The sequence below is a fragment of the Centropristis striata genome, chromosome 8 (genome assembly GCF_030273125.1).
Source record: "Centropristis striata isolate RG_2023a ecotype Rhode Island chromosome 8, C.striata_1.0, whole genome shotgun sequence".
Classification (NCBI taxonomy): domain Eukaryota; kingdom Metazoa; phylum Chordata; class Actinopteri; order Perciformes; family Serranidae; genus Centropristis; species Centropristis striata.
Genome location: NC_081524.1, coordinates 22,974,213 through 22,996,636, shown reverse-complemented (window position 1 = coordinate 22,996,636; position 22,424 = coordinate 22,974,213). Strand labels below are relative to the sequence as shown.

Below are 22,424 nucleotides of genomic sequence, written 5' to 3'. Positions count from 1 at the left end.
TTTCAGGTATTAAAGTGACAATGAAGAGATCAGATGAGCCATGAAATATGTTACAAAGCTTTTGAGACTTTCCAAGTTGTTGTTCCAACTTGAGGGGAAGTTCATGTGACTTTTCCCAGTCAGGTTTTTATTTTTCCATTATTCTGTCACCACATGAACACACCATAAGTGCCCTTTTTCGCATCGTTACTGAAAGAGTAAAAAACAATAATAATGTGTAATAATGAGTTTTTCCTTCGCATCTAAACAGTAGTTTGTCCTTAATCCGATAAAAACCAAGTCAAGGAAATGACCTCCTAGGCGATGGTAATAATCCAGTCTAACACATATTATGAAGAAAATATACAGAACACCTTGTACACTATTAGTATTTTTTTTAGTTTTGCCACCATGACTTTGGGTGTTTCTGGTTGTTGTTGTACTTTGATGACAGTAGAAGCAGATAAAGACATGAGGAAATCACATCTTTACTTCTTTAAAACCCCTGAAAACCCTATAATACGTGAAATATCCACCATTGAATAAGTAGCATTGGGGGAGATCTATTGGGGGAGAAGTATTACTTATGCGTTTAACAGTCAAAAACTCAGCTATTGGCTTCATATCTGAGTGGTTGTGGTTTGATCTGATGTGACTGACATTTGCACATCAAGAACACATAATGGTATGTTTCAAACCAAAGTATTGAACAAATTATTTGATGGTTGTGCAACATGAAAGTCACCAAACATATTACAACTCATCCTGAGGGGAACAAGACTATCCGTATAAAATTCCACGGCCATCCATCTAATATTTGTTGACGCTATCACCCCTACAGCAGCACCACTAACATGGCCAAAAATCACCAAAATTGCACTTGTAATGTGTTCATGGCAACAGGTTTGACCTCTGTGCTCTGCTGTCAGATGTCATGACAGGTTAGAAGTTTGCAGCTTGAGACTGAAGTAAAAAAGTGACTCAGTCTTCACAGTTTAGCTGTGAATTTTCACACCAACTCAACAATCCTCCCGACACCTCCAGAAACAGTGCACACTACATCCGTCATCCCCGCTCACTGCACCGTGGGACTGCGCTTGTTTAATCCGCTCCGCTTTCACACCCAGCTTTTATTGCTGATTTTATCCACATGCTGTGTGTGTGTTTTATTTTACACACTGTGAGGGTTTATAAAGTGGAGGCTGGCGGGTCCCGTGGCCCTGTGGCACTGCGGCAGGCGGCTCTAACGAGGAGGGATCAAAGCGGGGGCGAAAATAAATCGGGGAGGTTTAATATAGCAGCAGCGCTCCAACTAAACCCCAACCACACCGAGGGCAGATGATGTCATGACAGAGGAGGGAGGAGAGGGACGGAGATGGAAAGAGGGGAATAGAGAAAGTTGAACAAGCAGGAGGGAAAATAAATTAAATAAAGGACAGAGGAAAATAAAAAATCTCCTTTTACACATTCAGAATCACCCAGAAATCTACCGGACACAAGCTGGAGTCAGTACTCATTGTGTGATTTGTCCACTACATTTTGGATCTCTTCTGTAGGTTAAAGCACAGTTAGAAGCTGCAAAATGTTAATAAAGAGGGAAATCAAGCAGTTGTTGAACGATGTCGTATTCATTTCATCTTTGAGCACGGCTGCTACAGAAGCTCAGGTGAATAACCGACAAAATCATCCTTTAAAAAGAAAAGTTTAACTCTTAAGATGAAGGCTTAAAGGGGACATGCCATTTGGGTATCTAAAGCGACCACCAACCCACAAATTGTTTTATATTTCTATACATATTTTCATTATTGCTGACCATTATTAAATACACTTTAAGGTTTCAGGGTGTATTTTCCTGCTGCTCAGGGATGCCATTGACTCCCATTCTTCTGACCTCCCACTCTTTACAGTATATATTAAATCAGTCGACTCTTCCTGGAAGTTGTACAACACAGAGAACATCAAGTCTGCATTATCATGGCACAGTAATGAAGTTTACATGCAAATTGATTTGTGACGTCTCTACTGCAGTTCCTCATAATGTAAAAAAAATCAATGCATACACGATGTCTATGATGCTTAGTGTTGGATAACACAACTCAAGCCAGCAGGGTGAACAGCCTACTCAGGGTTTGTACAGCTTTTAAAAACAAAACAAAATTCAAGCACTTTCAATGTACCTAAATCAAAAATGTCCAGACCCTCAAAGCCTTCATCATAACATCTAAACTGCCAACGGTCACCCGTATAACAGTCAGAGTGGAACTAAAGAAATTCATTTCAGCGCCTGTTTTATCTCGCTCCAGTCAAGTCCACGCCTGGTGTTGCGACAGGAGACAACAAACAAATATGACAACATGATTTTTTTATGTCTGCAGCAGGGATTGCAGAGATCAGACACAAGATATAGCATTTTCAAGGACTATGTTCAAACCTATGGAAAATTAAGCTTTTTTTCAGACCTTCAAGACTTTTTGCATCTTCTGACTTGCAGAAATCAGTTTAAACTAACTGTGCTGTCTGTCATGGAAGAAAAACAACTCAACAGCATCATTGTTTACAAACTCAGCTGTGATGTAAAGTAACTGTGATTTGAATTAAATGGAGGCAAAAAACCCACTGGAATGTTCCCTTAAAGAGCCGTGGGCACAATTTGGTTGCCAAGGTCATGTCCTCATCTCTCTCTCTCTCTCTGCTGTTATCCATTAGCACAGAGTGGTGTTAGTACATGTGACCCCCTCCACTCTCACCCTGCTTGTCTCAGGGTCAAAGGTCACAACGGGTCACCACGCCTTATAAACACTCAACATACCACCGCGGCACCAAGGCTGCTCGACTGGACGGCTGTCTGTCGCCAAGGGTGACGACCCTCCCCTCCAAAACACACACACACACACACACGCACACACGCACACACGCACACACGCACACACACACACACACACACACACACACACACACACACACACACACACACACACACAGTGGAAGCGTTGGTATACTCGTAAGTGTGTGTCAGAGAAAGGGAAAGTGTGTATACTTGCTACTGTTTAGAGATACAAGGATTTAAACTCAAATATGTGTGTGTGTGTTCAATAAGAGACCTCAGAAATCCAAATGTATGTGTTTGTATTGACTTAGTTTACCAAAATAAAAGCAGTAGTTTCCCAAAATGTAGGCCCAAGTCACAAATTTGATGACTTTAGACTCAACAAAATCAAAAAAGGCTGGCAGCACCGGTGTCTCATGACTTCACTTTGATTTGAGCCTTTTGACATAAGAACACTTAGCCCTTTCTCCAAGCCCAAAGGATAAAAAGCCACACATTAATTAACTCCCTGGATCAACTAATGATTAAGTTATGTATTCCCAGTAAGATTACATTTAATTCCCCAGATCCACTTGGTTTTAAAAATAAATAAAAAATAAAAAACATTCATGATTTTTGCAAATTTAAAGCAACTATAAAAAACTTTCTACTGGTTATGAAACACCTGCTTTATGACCTACATTAGTAAACAAGACCATCAGCGAGATGATTGCATTTCTATATAGTTTGTCTAAAAGCCTGCCACGGTGCCATCGAGTTGGATTCCCATAAAATCAGGCAAAATCGTGCAGATTCTCCAGAACCTCATTCAGCTCAGACTACAATGGGCCTCTGGCAGTAATCAGCGTGCCTTTGATAGACCTAAAGCTGGCTTTGCTGCCACCTTTGACTTGCAGTTGCAGCTGGAGGTGGAGAGCTCCACTGCTGGCAGCACTGGTCTCCCCCTGCTGCTCCGCTTGCTTCCTGGGAGCCAACACCATCACCACTCTGCAGGAGACCCACGTTGTTTTTCTGGGCCCACCGGAGGAATGGTAGGCACGGAACAACCAGAACCAGGACTGAACGGGGCAGACTGTCAGACACTGCTGCAGTTAAATGTGTTTTCTAACAGCACTTTTATCCATTGAAACTGCCAAAAATCAACACTTAATGGAAATTGCTTGCTGCTCTAATTTAGTGGCATTACTTTTGGTTAGGAATGCAAAATTACTTGTTTAAGGACTTGTATTTGAGTCTTGGGTGCAAGACGTATTTTGTGACTTGCATAACAATGCCTTGGTTTGACCTCTGGCAGATTTTTCTAATAATCTGTTGGAAAAACTTCAGAGGTTTAAGTTGAAATTGACAAAGTACGTGCAGAAGGACATGTGAAGCGAGCTGCTGAGTCTGAACATCACAGAGACACGAGGTATCAGTGCAGGATCAAAATAGTCTCCAAATCTGATTTTATCCACAACCTTTTTTTTTATTTTATTGAATCAGTTCAATTCAATCATTAAATGTAATTAGTGAAGGTTAAAGTCGACTACAATAATTCCATTATTGACAAAGTTCATGTTCCGTTCGGTGTTTATGTCTCGATCATATGCTTGTCTACATTAAGTTAAGGAAAATAGCATTCTTTCTTGTGAGAATATCTTAGAAATATCACATGTAAATCAGTAACGTGCAGATAGTAAAAGACATCATGTTATTACACTTTACTGTAAGTTCAAATAACCAGGGAAAAATCTTTCCTGTGTTCTTAATCTTTCAGCTCCTAAATAGAAGAAAAAAAACATTATGTGTTGTGATTAAATACTAATATGGCTCGTTTTTATTATAATAATAATAATAATAATAATAATAATAATAATAATAATAATAATTATCATTATCATTATTATTATTATTATGAGCTTCAAGGTTTTCTCTATCTTACCTCCCCAACTTTTTCATTTGTGGTTTTGTTTTATTGTGCAAATAAATAAAATAAAAATAAAACAAGATAAAACATAAAATCAAGATTTTTTTTTAATTGTTTTTTTTTCTGTTTGCATGTTATTGACTAAAGATGGATGTTAGTGATGTCCTGTCATCTTGTCATAAATACCAGAATAAAAACCAATATAAAGTTCATTCAGAGTATACAAAATAATAACCACTTGTTAGAAATTGTAAAGAGATCCTGAACAAGATCAAACTGATCATTAAAATACTGAAAAATTTAATCTCAGTCCTTTAACATTTTATCAATATTAAATGTTTTCAAAGTCGATTAAAAAAACCTCTTCTGTGTGACAGTTTGGCTGCTCAGCCACTAGGAGGCGACAGTGTTCATTATTTCTCCTCATCCTTTTCTTCCTCACTCATTCTCCTCCTCATCACTCAGCTGCTGCCCTTTTCTTTCTCCCATCATCCATCACTCTCTCTTCCCCTGTCTGCAATCATTTCTCCTGTTTTCTTTCCCAATTTTAATCTAAATTTAACAAGCTAAATACTGCCAACATCCCCCCGTAGTCTTTCTTATTCTCTCACACTTTGTTTTTTCATCGTTCTCTCCAAATAAATCGCCCTCTCCTCTGTTTTTGAAATGTTTCTTCAAAATTAAAAAAGCCTCTGTCTACCCCCCCCCCAACCCGCCTCTTCCCTTTCATACTTTCTCTCTGTGTTGGTGAAGGATGGAGAGATCAGTGAGGAGAGGAGTTCTCAACTTAAAGGCCCACTTAAGCCCTTGGACATCAACCCTCCTGATGCCCCTGAACCTCCCTCCCCTCTGCCACCGTGACCTTTGACCTTTCACCCTCCCTCCTAAACAAGCAGGTCACGACCCCCCGCCAGAGAGCAGGAGCCACGGTAGCTTAGGGACGAGACGGGCCGACAGACACGCTGATGGGAACCGATGTCCCAAAACTTGCACTTTCATAAAATGTTTCATTAACCCTCTGGAGTACATCTATTTATTGAAAATACATGTTTTATTTAAAGTAATGACTTAATTTAATTTATATGATGTAGACCAGCTGAGAAAGCCAGTTGAAAGTGCAATCATAGGAGCTTTCACAGTGTGCTGTTTATGTTTCTAGACCATTTTTAAAATGTGAATTTTCTTTCTACAATGAAAACTATTACTATTTTTAATTTACATTCAAATAGACTGTTTTGTAGTTTTTGTAGTTTTGCATAGACACCTGTGTCTTTTGTTTGTATTTTCGGTTCCTGGCAGTTTTATACTTCGTTAATTAAAATAAATTGAAAAATCTGACTGATTTTGTGAGCCAAGTTTGTGTGGAGAAAAAGGAGCCATGCATGTGATGTAAGGACAGACTGAAAGATGCTAAGCAGAGACAGAAATTAATGCATAGGAAGTTGACAAATTTGAACAAAATTCTCCTGGACTTCAGAGGTTTAAAGACTCTTCTGGATCCGAGGCCACAATAATGTTTAAATTGGTTATTACAACAGTTATTACAACAGCTGGACTGAGAGCCAGGAGCCAGGAGCTCTTTACTCGACCTTTATTCACCTCGACTGACCCTGTCCTGTGTTTTATCTCCTGCTCTGACCACTCACACACTCTTCTCATCTCTTGTTTCATCTTCATGTCTTCCTGCCACTCAGTTTGCACAAGACAAGTGAGACAAAAGAAAAGAGAGGCAGAGACAGAGGCTGGAAGAGGGCAAATATGGAGAAGAAAAATCTATGAAAAGCAAAATTATGTAAAAAAATGTTTGGATGTTTTAAGACAAATGAGATACATCAGTAAAGTTTTAGTGACTGATATTCACCATCTTAAATAGAAAATAGAATAGAGTTGGTGTTGCGTCAGTGTTATCAGGTGTTATCAGTCAAACCTTGCCCCTCCTGTATTGATCAGCTACTGTTTAAGTTGAGAAACTGACAGGAAACGACCTTTGACCTTTCTCTCAGATCAATCACAGCTACTGAGTGTGAAACTCCGCTCTGTGTTGTTCTTCTGAAATGTTTGTTTAATCGATTGACAGGCTGCTGTGACCTTTGACCTCCTCACTGCTGCTTGTAATGTTGGAAATGTTCTGATATTAATAAAGTTTAATACGTCTTTCTTGCACCGATTCTGTTCATAACAACAACAACTGCTGAATCACAAATTTGTGCATTGCACTTGTGTTTATTTGATCTATTTCAAAATGAATCATCTGTCTTCAGGAGTTAAGTTTCAGGCCAAGGTTGGCACATTTCTAACACAGCAAAGTTTACAAAAAAAACTGCATATAGGTGTAATATTTGTCTCTTTGTGAAGTGTCTTCTGACTGGCTCACTCACACTTTACACTCATGTGTTGAAGAAGATCATGAACGTTTGCTTGATATAATTGAGTATATTGTTGCTTTACATCCCACTGGAGCTGAGAAGGTTTTTTGATTGATACGAAAATCTTTCGAGGTCCTAAACTGACACAATGCTGGGGTTGATGAAGTTTATTTATCAGCATTGCATAACGTTTCTTAGCGTGTCTCCTTCCTGAAGTGTTTAGATTTTCACAGTAGTTAACCAGCACATGTGCACCTCAGTTACCCTTGTTACGATTCATTTCCATCATCATAGCTAGCTAGTTTCTCCAAAATGGACAACAAACAGCGAACAAAAACTAAGCCAAACTTCTTGTTCTCCTTGAAAAGTATAAAAAGAGCGTGCACATGTAAATTCAATCCAGACAAAACAAATACACACAAGCAGAAGATGTGACAAGAAGTAACTGAAAAAAAATCAATGTGAGGAATTTTGCTGTGAAACAAACCGTAGAAGTAATGAAGAAATATGAAAATATTTCTGTGACAACTAGAAAGGAAACAGCTGGACAGAGTTATGTTAGCTTGTAGCCATTTGAGTTTAAAATAGACAGAAAAAACATTTGGAATTGTATATTTCTGCAAACCACAGATATGTTGATATTCTCAGCATCCTTTAGCTTTATCGCCAAGCTGGTTGAGGCAGGGTGGCTGGCTGGTTTAAACAGACAGGAGACAGACAGGAGACGGTGTTTGGTCCCAATCATGTCCCGTGTGAAAGCTAAATTCAAGTGTTGTTTTTCCACTCAAAGCTTTATTAGCACTACAGGAGGGAATTACAACAAGTTGCAGGGGTTTGGAATTTGTGCTTTGCAGAAACACCAGTTCCAACATTTTTGCTGGAGATTGGGACGTCAGAGTGTGATGTAATTAGTCAGTGTAATTAGTGATGCAATGTCCCAATTGTTACCAACATTAAATATTCTTATAGGTGGTTTTTTAATATGACGCCAATTATCACCCCAAACAAAGTCAAGAAATGTAACTACAGCTGATGTCCACACTCTGAAAAACTCCAGCTCTTATTCCCACATGATGCTGAGAGAAAAACACAGCAGACGTTTGAAGGTTTTGGTGCACGTGAGAGAAGATCTGAACTACAAAAAGTGACGGAATGAGGAAAAAAAAAAAGGAGCCAATCTGAGGGCGAGTGAGGAGAGGAAGAGCCGATGAGAGAGTGGAAAAAGACACGGAGATGAACAGACAGATAGACGAGGATGATGAAGAGCGTGACGGAGATGGACTGACTCCCTCCAAGATAACGGATCGTCATGGCGACCGGCCTGTCACTCAGTCTGTCAGCCACATCCACTCCTGGCCCCATTACAGCGCTCGGCCTCACCCCGGCCCGCACAATGGCTCTTCTGTATGTGTCCGTGTGTGTGTGTGTGTCTGAGAGTCGACCCGCAGAGCCATTAGCAGGTACTCTGGACCAACTGGAGAGCCAAACCCCCTCCACCCCTCCATGTATGAGTGACACTGGAGCCCTGATGGCTCCCCAACCCCCTGAAGACAGCCCGGCGACACAGAGGGTCGGTCTTTTGAAAAAAGGAAGTGAAAGAGTGGTCAAAAAATACTCTGATTTTGCTAAAAGTTTGGTTTAACCTGATTTTAACCTGGATGTCAAGTTATTAAGCATCAAAATGTTTCCTCTTAGCATAGAAACTGCTCATTATGCTGCAAACCAGCAGTGGTGGAAGAAGTATTCAGATCCTTTACTTCAGTTAAAGTACCAATACCACACTGCAGAATTAAGTCCTCAATTCAGAACTTACTGAAGTAAAAGTACAATAGTATCAGCATCAAAATGTACTTAAAGTATCAAAAGTAAAAGTACTCGTTATGCAGAATGAATCTACTCAGGTTAGTTTATATAACCTAAATGTATTAATAGATTATTTGTATTGATGCATTTATGTATGCAGCATTTTAATTTTCTCAAAGGAGGGCTCACTATAACTACTTAATATACTGTTATCAGGTTGAATTTATAAAATGCATAATTACTTTAAATTGATCATGTTTTTCATGTTAAATTTGAACAAAAAAAAAAAGCTATCACCTAAATGTAGTGGAGTAAAAAGTACAATATTTGCCTCTAAAATGTAGTTTGAATTGTAATATGAATTTTTGCATTATCAATTTTCAGCTTATTGAAGTATGAAATCACTGTTTTAAAGCAACAATGAAATAATTTTCAGTGTTGTGTGAAACAAACAGGTTTTAAATCTTTTTAAGAGGATTTAAATCAGAGTGTTAACCTATGTGTTTGGATTTGTGTCCCGTAAAGACACAAATCCAAATTTTATAATTTTTTATGTACCATATTTGACTTTGAAAGAATATTGAAAATTTACCAGGCAGATATGGAGACTAGTGAAAAGTGAAAGCTGACATCTGAATGATATGTTCTTAAGCTTAAAGGCAAAAACAAATAAAAAAAAACATGCAACTGGGTTTCAAAACGCTTTTAGGAGATAAACAAAGGACAAATTCAATAAAGATCGAGCCCTGAATGTATGCCCTGAATATATGTAAGTTATGAGTGTGTGTGTGTGTGTGTGTGTGTGTGTGTGTTTGTGTGTGTGTGTGTGTGTGTAGGGGGGGTTAAAGTAGAGATGAAAGGCAGGCCATTGCCTGCTGATGACTGATAGCATTCAGCAGGGCTTTAGCTGATGTCTGCCTGATAACACAGAGGACGGCTCAGTCAGACTGCAGGCCGAGCCTCAGAGCAGCCAATCAGAGGGCAACGGAGCATTTTAAAAAGTCAATAAGTTGCTGGAGTTGGATATAAAAAAGTGCATTTGCCATGAATAAGTATATGTATAAACAAGGTGATAAGAGTGAAAATAAAAGCCAAAAAGGAGGCAAATGATGTCCTTTTGCTGTGATATTCCTCCACAAGTTCCGTTATTTTCTTATATCAGAACACCTCAGAGTGCATTATAGTTCTTATATCATGATGACTAAACACTGCCATCAGGCAGTTTAAAGGCCTAAAGTGCAAAAAGAAAGGCTAGTCACTGTCACATTGTTCAACGGCGCCTGAAACTAACTTGCTAACATCAGAATTGGGGCTATTTCACTTGTCTTGTGCATCATATTTTTGGGATCTGCACAACAAAACTTTAGTTTAACTAAAGTTAAACAATGTGGATTTGAACAACAAAACTTTAGTTTAACTAAAGTTAAACAATGTGGATTTGAAAGTCTAATACATCATTTTTCACCAACTGAGAACAAGTAGGAAACTAATAATTGAAGATATAAGTATGTCTGAGGTGTCCTGACGCACAATTTTAACTTCGTCAGCTAATCAGAAACAAGCATTTTCAGCAGAGATGGTGCAGATAATAAATATTGTTAGTATTGAACAATATGTAAAGTATATACTGAGGATGCAGATCGACAACGTGCAGCTCTCAAGTTCACACCCGCCTGCTTCCTGAAGGGTAAAACTCATGTTCATGTGACGCCTTTTAAAAACCAAACCCTGTTTCAGTCGCTGCCGAGGCAGTGACACAGAAAAGCCTTGTTGGTCCATTCTCATCCCCTAAAACAAAGAGCTCTGCAGCGGTAATATGGGGGTGGAGGGGTGTTGCCGGGGTCAGGGGTCAAAGAGCACATGTTCCAGGAAAGAGTCGTCCCCTAACGTTTTGTTGGCTAGTTTTAACTGTCGGGCCGAGCCAAGACAGCGTGACGACAGGCATGTCTGTTAAAACAAACAATCCCCACTTCATGTTTCACTGCAAGTTTGTTGTAAATCCTCAGAAAACAGTTAAAAGTCGCATTATAAAGTGCTTTCCTGCACACCCAAGTCTCTTAGCTAACATGTGGCACAAAACACTTTCTAAATCGAAAGTTGCATCATAACATCCAATTCAAAAATGTACAGCCTATTAGAAAGCTGCAATGTCAAGTTCAATACTTAAAAAACTGCTCAGAAAGTTTACCGTGAAATCAAACACTCCACACTAACATCCCGCCAAAAGCCTGCATTTCAAAGTCCTGTCAAATCTTTCACAACCTTCTGATAAGAAACACTGCACAAAGCTCAATAATCAGCTTTACAAATATCACTATCAGTGCTTAAAGAGGTCATTTTATCCTATCAGCCCGAGTGGAAAAGCTGAAGCAGCAAATTACACGTCAAGGTGCCGAGAACAAACAGGACGGGCGGTGAATCGCTCAACTGGGAAATAAGAAACGAGTTGCTCTTACCAGACACACGCAGGTGATGCAGGGGTTGTCGGTGATGTTGGGGATGTGGAGGACTTCTCCTTCATTCTCACAGCTGGCCTCGGTACCTGTGAAGGGCAGCAGGAGGGTGAGAGGCAGGCAAAGGTGAAAAAAGGCTCTGAACTTTTGACTAACCCTCCTGACTTATACAACCACCTGAACCTGATGACGTCACCCAGCCTCGTGTTAAATAAACTATGAACTGAAGGCAGGTGAGTCAGGATCATAGAATCCACCTGTGCTAAAGCTGCACAAATACATATTTTAAAATTAACAAGCATCATTTACCACATAGTTATCACTCGACTCAGCAGGTGCCCGTAGCTCTTTTACCATCTTTGAGCTTGGTGTTTTGGTTTTATGTTTCAGTTCAGTCTCACTGCACTTTTGAACTTCATGAACTTGCTGACAAATATAGTGAAGCATTTAGCTGCTTAAGTGCCAGATATTCTAACTAAAGAGATGGTGGGGATCAAAAGAACGCTAAAAGGAGAGAAAATGTACGACATTCATTCTCCAGGTGGACGCAAAAATGACTCCAAACGAATGCTGATGTTTCTCTTTCTGCTGGATGTGCACACAGGCACATTCCCATTCGAGCTATGATTGTTGTAGCGGCTAACTTCAGTATAAACTGACTTGCTGCATAAAAGCAGAGATAAAACAGACTAAAATAGTAAAATCTAAAAAAGTAATGCTTCAGACACACACTCTGTTTAAAGCTTATCACCAGATGAATAACTTTATGCAGCTCATTCTCTGTAACCATTGTAACGTTAAAGCATAGTGGAATTAACAAGCCAACTAGCGGCTAGATAGCTGGCTATCTTGCTAATTCCAACACGCTATCATGCTACACTGATTCCATAAAATGAGCCAAACAGCGAGCTTGTAGCCAGTGGTAGCATTGAGGCTAACGGTCCCGCTGCTCTAACCTGGTTTTCTGTCTCCTGAGCTGCTGAAACACTTTACAGCCCCACTGACATGTGTTCTCACCATAACAGCTATCAACAAGCACCATTTTCTTTTGAAATGGTCAAATAACCAGTTCAATGTCTAGTCTGTTCTCATGAGGCAACTTTTTCACAACACATTTACCAAAACAACTTGTTAGAGTAATAATATGTCACTAGCCGAGTTTCCATTAAAGTCAAATCGAAAGTTGAAGCAAAATTTTGAAATGTTGTATTAAAAAAATGTGACCTAGGGACTTTTCCATCAAGTGGTTTGGAGCAAATAAATAAAGCTGCATGAACATACTTTGGTCAGAAGGTGGCAGTGTATTGTGTTGCTGTAGGCTCTTCTGTCAGTAAACAGGAGAAGAGATTGAGCAGGAGAGAAAAAATAATTAAACAAAAAGAGGTTGCAAATCGGACAACTTTGGCCAGTCATGAGAGAAAAATATGTCTTCAAGTATTAGATTCAACTGGGCAACTTATAGTTGTTCTTTCATGTCATTTATGTGAGCTAAATGTTCGCTATGTCAGAACTTATTCAGAAAAAAGCATTTCCATCTCCTCAAGTTTCCAGCAAAAAACACATTAAGTGAGTGTAAAAGCCTTTTTTGTGCATTTTTTATTTATTTTTTTCTTCAAATTTTGGTGTTTTCATCAAGCTTTTCTCCTGCAAATCTTCAAAATGCGAATTGAAATTTGTTCAGCTACTGTTGTGTTTACAGCTCGTTCTGCTGCACCAAAGTGGCTAAATGCCAGTCCTGGAGAATAGCAGCAGTTTTGCATCATGTGCACTCACCAGATCAGTACCTCCTGTCTACTACACCTTCTGTTTGTAGGACATACACATTGTGTGGGTTTTTTTCTGTCCAGGTAAAAAAAAAGTCTTTAAAATGTGAGTCAGTCAGTTTGTTACGAGAGCAAATGTAATCTGAACCACCGACAGGAAACGACCCCAAACACAAGGGTTTATGGGTAGAAGCAGACAGATGTCAACATCTCACAGCCAGTAGTTCCTCCTGTTCGAGAGTCTGGACCGACGCTCAGCTGTTCGCTCAAGTGCCAGGTTTGTTTTGACTCTAAAATGATAACTTCCTTCCCTGGTCGGAACGTATTGTCACGGGCTGAACCAGGGTCAGTGGTGGTAAAGGTAAATCCTGTTTGAGTGTTGATCTACTTCCTGTTTCCTCCAGCTGATCCTATCTCTGCAGAGAAGAACATCTCTCAGAGTTGGATCATGAAAAACTGTATTACTTTTGGCTGGTTTTGACATGATGAAATTTCATAATACACTCGACCATACAACCACTGTGGGTGAAGAAACTCAAACACTGCTCCTTCATGTTGTATTTCTGTCCAGATCGGTTTGTTTTTCTATCATGAATGAACACTGATTTTCTTGAATTTCTGCTTCAGTTTATCTGCAGTTTTTTCCCCATAAGTATTATTACAAAAAAAAAACAATCAAAGCATTAAAAACCTGAGAATTATATTGATTCACATACTTTAAACATTAAATAAAGACTAATAGTTTTCTTATCAGTGTACTGTGACCTTTGACTTTTGACCTGCTGACTGTTTTGTTTGAATGTTGATGACTTAGGAAGTGACTCTCTGCTCCTGCCCTGAACAAATATAATGCTCATGGCTGTGTCATAGTCTACCTCTGTGATATTTGTTATGGTTTCAAAGGTGGTTTCAATTTTTTGCAAACCAAAAAAATGGACAAAAGTGCAAGAAATTGAAAAATAGTGTGTAATTATCAAGTGGGAACTCTAAAGTGTCTCCTGCTCTTTACCAGAGATAAAATTATATGTCATATTAAAAGAGGAACAAACTGTTAAATGCCTATTTCCACATACTTATAATACTACAATACAACTCTTTACTTCATCAACTGGCAAGGTTGCTGACATTTTGCCTGGCGTCTGTTCAGCTTTAGCTTCTGTTCTCTAGCACAACATATTGACATGATTATTATTTTAAACAAGCCAGATGGGAAGATTAAAAAGTAAGCCAGAGACAACATTTTACATTTTTTTCATTCATTTACATTTTTTTTATTAGATAGCTACAGCTGATTGAATATGCTGAACACACGTATCATTTCAGCTGCCAAAATAGATGGTTGCTGGCTAGAAGTGGGAAGCCTGTTTTTTGGATTTCTATTGAAAATTGAGCACCTGATGTTTAAAAAATGACTATGCTTTTTATGGTAAATCTGCCAAGCACATACAGCTTTTTCGGAGTAAAATGTAAGCACTTGTCAAGCGCTTACAAGGTAATAAAACAAGAAATCCTATCCTTAAAATGAACCTTTTTCCAAACTTTTAGGAGTTTGTATGAACCCTGTGCAAACATGCTGTGTGAGAACGGAAAGCTTAATTTACAGTAACTTCAGCTGATTGAAGCAGAGAGGTGTCAGACACTAAGTTAAAGACCTGAACAAAGTTGTTATCGGGGCTGTAGTGGACTAAATCTCTGCAACAATAGATCCTTATTGCAGCGAGTCACGCCGTCTGTCCCTTTGAGTTCAGCAGAAAACCAGCCTGTGGATTCTGGCAGAGCAGACGAACCCTGCCGACTCCACCACCACTGTAAAATTTACAGCCTTCGAGTGTAATTAAACTGGCAGGGCTGTAAGTGGTGGGGGGTGAGGGGAGGGAAGGGAGGGGTGAGGGGGTCTCTGAGGCCTCGTCCTCCGTTTAACAAAATACCTTCCTCTTCTGTTCGTCAGCTGCGGTGTTTACCTCGTATCAATCTACCCAGATACCTGAACCTAAAGAGATAATAAATTCAAGCCTCGGCAGTAAATGTTTTACTGGGAATAACGTGAAATTATTGCAAGAAAAAGCAGTGGTGGGGACAAAGCAGTGCAGAGAGTCATTAAAAAGGCCAGAGCTGAAGGACAGCAGGGGACTCAAACCTGCAGGCTCTCCTGAGTTAAAGGTCACTTTCACTCTGACTCTGGAGGTTGATCAGCCTCTGATAGTCGGGTCCATTTTATACAGTTGGAAAATAGCTGCATGAAGGTCTGAGTTTCAGCCAGCAAACTAAACATCAAATATAAAAAGTCTCTAATTAGATTTAAATATGCATGTATGACACATTTTCTGTTTCCAGTGGCAGCAAAATGATTCAGATCCTATATTTAAGTAAAAGCAGCACTATGAAAAATATGAAGATTAGGTCTATAAAGTAAAAGCTCTGCTTTAAAAATGTAAATTATTGTTAGGAAATGTACTGCATCATAATGCTGAAAAATCCCCCCAGACTGTTATACTAGTAGACATAGAATGATTAGATTATTATTATTAATGATGCAATGATGTGTAAAAGTATTTTATAGCTCTAGTTGTTTGATTTTATTAAAATTAACAGTGCTTCATATTGTGCATGCTCATATGTTTTATGAGTAAGATTTGACCCTATCTAAATAAAAATGTTAAATAAAAATGAATATAATGGAGTAAGTACAACATTTTCCTCTAGAAGTATAAGGTAAAAAAATTACTCAAATGTGTACTTCAGTATAGTACTTAAGCAAATGTTCACCACTGTCTGTTTCAGAATAACCAGGGCTGTTTGAAAAGCAAGAAATGCTTAATCTGAATAGATTCATGAGGGATTATCTGCATTTATAATCACTTAAGTTTACCTCGAAATATTTGGTTACAAAATGCATGTTTTTTTTGTGAAACTGACAGCTACTACAGGCTTAAAAAAATTACTTTAAAGAACTTTTATGCTGTTTTCCTCCAGTCAGAGTAGGCTATGTCACTACCATTTCTGACTGATGATGACTTTATAAAAGTATCATACACAACTCTTAGTAAAAATGTAGTAAAAGTGAAACCCAGGGACGAGAAGCAACAAGTGTCCAGGACCAGATTTAAACTGGTAATGCTGTGGTTATGCACAGCGCAGATACAATCCTGAAGCCAACAGGATGACCTCTGTACCCGCTGCTCCACCTGCTGCAGTGACACATTCAAACGTCCAACCATAAGACCTGAACCCGCCCAGAACCCTCTGGTCTGCGGTTCAGCACACAATAGACAGGATGATACAGTGCTGCATATTTGGGATGCCAGGTGGAGGAATCTGATCTGCCTGGATCATGATGGTTCAGCCTCCTCAGCTGATACAGAGCGAGGTTGCTGGTTCTCAGAGGTACTCGCACTGTTTCATGTCAAACAGACACACATGTTTGACTGCAGAGAGCCATCTGGTACAGGTTTTGTCCCCCATCTGATTCCCATCTTTCTGTTTGCTTCAGGAACAGAGATAAGAGCCAGGAGAGGCTGATCATCAGAAATTATTCTTATCAGGAAAACGGATGTGCATACAGGTATTTCTGTCTTCTCCTGTCATGTGGAAGTCTCTTTTCATGTTAAAAGCCGAACAGACAGAGAAACCTCTGCTCCGAATCAGCTTCATCAAACATTTTCTCCTTTTTGCTAATTCAATTATCAAGATATCCAACCACTATCGTCATGGAAACCTTCCAAATGACCCCTAGAGGAACCGAAACAGAATAAATAAGCATAATCAAATGCATTTAATCTAATCCTCTTCCCTAACAGTGCCAGAGGAGGCAGGGCAGGCAGTAAAAGCAGGTCAGCCGCTGATAAGACGCGTGCAGGCCGGGCGGCTGGCCGCGGAGCCGGCCCTGCGCGCACCACCACATCCACCTTTCATTCACTGCCTTTCTGTTACTCTCATTTCCAAACGGTGCTGCAGGGCAAACAAACGATATCCTATGATGCAATGCGGCTGTCAAAGGGGGAGCAGCCGAGAGAGAGAGCGCGCCCAGGCCGGGAGAGGAGAGGAGCTGCTCAATCAGAGCCGGTTAAGGAAAGTGATTTACACTTTACAGCCTGCTTTTAACTGAAAAAGTGGTTTAATTATAACCTCTGGTGACGCAAACAACAATTTGAGTGAGATCACTTATAATTTTGCGCAGACCTTTTATCCTTAAGATCTAAATCCTTGTATAATTTTCTTAAATTTGATATAAATTACTTTGATATCGACTTATGTCGTGATGATTTATGACAGGCAGAAAATTACTTCTGCAAATAACAAGCTCTGCTGCAAATAACAAGCGCGCCAGGGTGGATTTCGGTGGTATCTCTCCCCAGTGCAACCCTGGTTTCCAGTGGAAGAAGCGGAGCAATTACTGACAGGGAGGCACCGAGAGGATAAAACTTAGTTTTCGTTATCCAGCTCATCTGAAACCTCCACAATCGAGATTAAGACGCTTTAAAAAACCAAACCAAAACGCAATTTACTGACATTTTTCTTTGCAAAATATATTCCACAATCTTTATGGTGTCACAAACACATAAAAAGAATGACAATTATAGACGGAAGTTGTGAAAGAAAATAGTATTTTCTGACAAAATCAAGTGTTTTTTTCCGTTTTCTGTTGATGTTTTGCTTCCTGGTGCTCATGCACCAAGCTGGAGGTTTTATTGCCTGGTTCATGGACCCTTTAGTTGACCACCACATTACTGGTAACCAGGAATATAAAAGCTGAGGTGACTTTGATTGTGGTGCGCTCCCCCGACAGAGGAGAAACAGACTGAAGGAGCGCGGAGACGCGGCAGACTAAATAACCGGGGGTTTGGGTAGATTTTACGCACGGTGGGTGTTGTGATGTGTTATTATGAAGCCATATGATCCCTTTAATCTTACCTGTAATTAGCGGAGAGGAGGACCGGGGCGTTTGAAGCAGCAACAAAAAGCAGAAGAAAAACCTACAGGTGGACCAGGAGGGAGGGTTCAAGCGGCGGAGCAACATCCTCGGAACGAGTCTCAGAGTTTGGTGAAAACGAGGGAATAAGTGAACAAAATCAATCCAAAGGAAAACAAGAGGAGAAACACATCCACGTTTCTTCTTGTTTTTATTCCACAGAGGAGTTAAAGCCTCCTCAGTTTGTCTGTTTGCGCTGAAATGCAAAGCGACAATCAGCCAGACGCGCGGAGATTACAGCGACATTAAAATGACAAAGACGCGCCGACAGGCAGGAGACAGCGGGGCTGCTCATGTCGTGCGCCGAGACCAGGAGTCCGTGGGTGAAAACATTTAAAGATAAAAGCAAATCCTGCACATGTGGGGATCCTGTGAGGAGGCTTGAAAATAGATTTCGCTGCACTCCGGCAGTCAGAGGAGTTCTAACAGAGTGATAAACAGTCACAGCTGATTTATAACAACTGGAGAGGTTTAAAACGGATCTGACTCCCTGACGATAAGTCAGTAAAGAGCGTTGTTTGCAGGAGTAGACTCGTCTCAATCGGCGCTCTGAATCCAAAAGTCCGTTTGGCACATGGATGCTTGATGCCGACTGTCCGGGACTGAGGAGTGGACTGCTCTCTCTCTCTCTCTCTCTCTCTCTCTCTCTCTCTGTCTCTCTCTCTCTGAGCGGTGTAAAAGAGTCGACCGGCCTCTCCTCCTTCTTCTCTGGTATTAAAGCGGACCTCTGGTGTCAGAGCGCACCACAGAGCCAGCAAGTCCTGCCTCCTCTGTGAAACCCGGGACCTCCTCCTGCCTCCAGACCTTTACAAAACCTCCTCCTAACCCTCCAAGACCCTCTCTGGTCCTCTGCTGCCCCAGATCTCCTGCAGACTTCTATCAGTCCACTAACCCTCTTTTGTTATTCTAAGTTTTTAATAATCTCAGTAGCTCTGCTCCTATCTGCCTCTGTCTGCCTGCTACTTTATGTGTGTGTGTGTGTGTGTGTGTGTGTGTGTGTGTGTGTGTGTGTGTGTGTGTGTGTATGTGTTGTAAATGTAAATGTTTCAGAAGACGAAAAGAAGAGAAGGAAGAAACAGGAGACAGAAGAGACAGGAGGACTGAAGTCAAGTGCAACATTTATGTGTCCTGCAGAAGCAGAGACAGACAGGAGATTTTCTACTTAAAATGACCTAAAATTTACATGAATTAGACCTTATTAAGTATTTCCATATTTTATCTAACTAAAAATACTTCCCAGGAAGAAAGGTACATTTTTCCACATACACTCTTTCTTTCTTCTTTTATTTTAGATCAAATGTTTCCTTCTTTCTTTGTCTGATTCTGAGTTTTTCTCACTAAATTTAGAAATGAGTGTTGCCAAAGGAACACAAACACTGTTGAAGAATAACTTGGAAAACTTTTGGTTCAGGGCTGATCTTTATCCTCCAGTATACAAAGATATTTTAGAAAGTGTTCCTTTAACTGTGTGACAATGTCCCTGAGCTCCAGAAACAGTCACACAGTTTGGGAAGAACTGGACTTGCATGCACAAGAGAACAAAACCCTTCAGTAGGTTTAACTGATGGAAAGTCTGAAACCAGAGGAATAGAGTCAGTTTTGGCAGCTGATAAAAGCCAATGGGTTTGCAAAACCATGTTCAACAAGTGTCCACACACTTTTGGCCATATTTTGTCCATGTGCATGCTTTATTTTAGATCCAAATGCAACGCCAGCACAGTTTTGTTGAACTGAATATTCATGAACTATGATTAGTCATCTCATTATTACCTCCCTGACCTCTAAGCAGAATAAATCAGTCCTCGTGGTGGTTAAAGTGCAGCCAATGACCCATTTGGGGCTCTTGAAAGGGTCAAAGGTTCCCAAACTGTGGGGTCTGGGAGAGCCTCAAGGGGACGCGGATCAGAGCCTGACAGGACCCAAAGAGTCAATCAACTGAAGTAACAACTCTGCAGATTCCTCCAACTGAGATTTTAAATAATCCAGAACAAAAATCTCCCATATGAGGGTTCTTTTGATCAAGATCATCATTAAATAAATGTTGTAGTGTCGTGCAAACACAGAAAAACGTCTCCATCCAACTCAACACGCTCCTCCGCCATATAAACTCCTCTACATTTTAGCATTATGTTCCCATAAATCTGCAGTCTGGAGTCAACATTAAAGCCTTATGTGACAGATGAGGAGGCTTGCATGACAGTGTGTGTGTGTGTGTGTGTGTGTGAGTGTGTGTCTAGCCTCTTTAAAGTGAAGCTCGTCAGAAGCTCAGACGGGGAGGAAAAGCGAGTCTTCAAAGAAATAATTAGGACCCACCCAACAGCTTTTAACTGAGTGTCAGCCGCCGCTCGATCTGTGCTGCTGCATGCTGGAAACACACACCAGCCAGGCACGGCCCAGGTGTGTGTGTGTGTGTGTGTGTGTGTGTGTGTGTGTGTATGTGTGTGTCAGAAAGACAGTGAGGAAGAGAATCAAAAGGGAAATGTGTCAGAGTGTGTTTGTTGGTGTCATAGGGAGAAAGTTTGAGTGTTGAAAATGTGTTTTTTTTTAAAGCAAGTTTGTCAAAAAGAGAAAAGGAGTTGTTTGTGTTTCAAAGAGAGGAAGAGCATCAAAGTGTGTGGTTCAAAGAGTGTGTGTGTGTTCATGCAAGACAGAAGAAAAAGTGTGTTGAAGAGACCATTCAAATTTAAAGTGTGTCTATCAGAGGTAAAGAGTGTGTCAGAGTGTGTGTGAGGATAACTTCTGGTAATATTAACCACTAGATGGCAACAGAGAGAGGAAGGGGGGTGACCTGGTCTGACCGAAGGCACACACACACACACACACACACACACACACACACACACACACACACACACTTCAGAGGAGCTGACAGGAGCGAGCAGGGAGTCTGTGTCCTTGTTCAGAACACCGCAGGAGCCAGTGTGTGTGTGTGTGTGTGTGTCTTTATGTGTGTGTGTGTGTGTGCTGCAGGTATAGTAGTCATTCACTGAATTAGTTTTCATGTAGCAAATGAAAAGAGTGAAAGAGAAGCAAAAGCAAAGGAAGAAGTCTATTTCTTTTCTTCCACAGTCCTTCTGGTTTGAAAACCGTGGGTCTGAGGACCTCAGAGCTTCACTGAAATGGTCCACGACAGTTTAATCCAACAGTATTTCACTCCCGTAGAAATGATCCTTGTTGGACAATGTTTTTGGAATGAATAATGTACTCATAGAGTCCATTTCCTCAACACATAAACCACAACAAAAGAGCAAATGTCAAAGAGCCAGGAGGAGAATAAATGGTTTTAGAGGGAGATGTTGTAGGAAGTGGATTTAAGAGGAAGGCGGAAAAGATGAAACTAGTGAAGAGATTTCCTTGTTGTGATGGATTCAGCTGCTGCACCACTGACCTGTGGTGATCAATGTCCTCAGATGTCTTCAGATCGTCTGAGTGTCCTCCTGCCTTCAGACCGGCTGCAGACGAGAGGCAGGACCCCCGGTGGCCCTGAGGTTAAAGCCCCTTGCAGCCGGCAGGTCTGGCTCTGAGAGGCTGAGAGGGGGAGAGGAGGGAGAGGTTAGACCCAGCTGTCTGAGTCAGGCCACACCAGTACTAATAGACTGTTTCCACCGCAAAAACCTTTCCAGGAACCAAGGAGTCTTACCTGTGTTTCAACTGGAGGAACCAGGGTATTTCCAAGCACCCCCAAAAGTCCCCGTCCCCTTTCTGATGGTGCAGGAACTATTGGGGCAGAGCTTACAGATCACCAAAGCCCCTTACACACATGCACTGCAACTTATTGAGAAACTACCCAGACATGCTGTGGGTGAGAACACAAATGTCTGAATCAATTGGACATTAAACACACTTTACCCTGCGAGCCTCAGAGCACTGAGTCTGTGTAATGTCTGATAGAGTTCATGTGTGAATAGAGCAGGTCATTGTCCAGAGAATTCACAGTGAGCAATGATGCGGGTGTGCGGATGATGTTTCTATTATGTGACTGACAGAGGTGACAGGTGCCCCCATGCTTTGAAGATCCCCCGGACGACCTCATGGTAGATAACACATGATAAAGTGTTCTCAGGAGTGAACATCCAGCAGAGGAAACATGATGAAGTACCCTCTATGATGGCCTTAAAGTTAAGCAGATAATATTAATAATAACTCAAATTAGAATGTTTGAACACAGATACATTTTACATGAGACACAGGGGACGGAATAAATAGAAAGCAAGGACTGAAAAATCAATCAAAAGAAAGTAAGCACTGAGGACTTTTTTTGAAAATGTCCAAAGATGCAGCATTGCGGATTTCGGCCAGGAGAGAGTTCCAGAGGGTGGGACGCTGCGACGCTGAAGGCGTGGGCTGCAAAGGTTTGC

At 40.6% G+C, this 22,424-nt stretch overlaps 1 protein-coding gene across 1 annotated transcript in view; it reads right to left on the bottom strand.

The window, feature by feature from the left end:
• bmper (BMP binding endothelial regulator) overlaps positions 1-18,648 on the bottom strand; it is a 36,129-nt gene extending 17,481 nt beyond the window's left edge. The window contains exons 1-2 of the mRNA XM_059339548.1: positions 18,009-18,648; positions 11,338-11,423 (exon numbers count right to left, since the gene is read on the bottom strand). Coding sequence (XP_059195531.1) covers positions 11,338-11,423; positions 18,009-18,114 — 192 coding nt within the window. The 5' untranslated portion in view covers positions 18,115-18,648. The remainder of the gene's footprint in view (positions 1-11,337; positions 11,424-18,008) is intronic.
• Between the last annotated feature and the right edge of the window lie 3,776 nt (positions 18,649-22,424).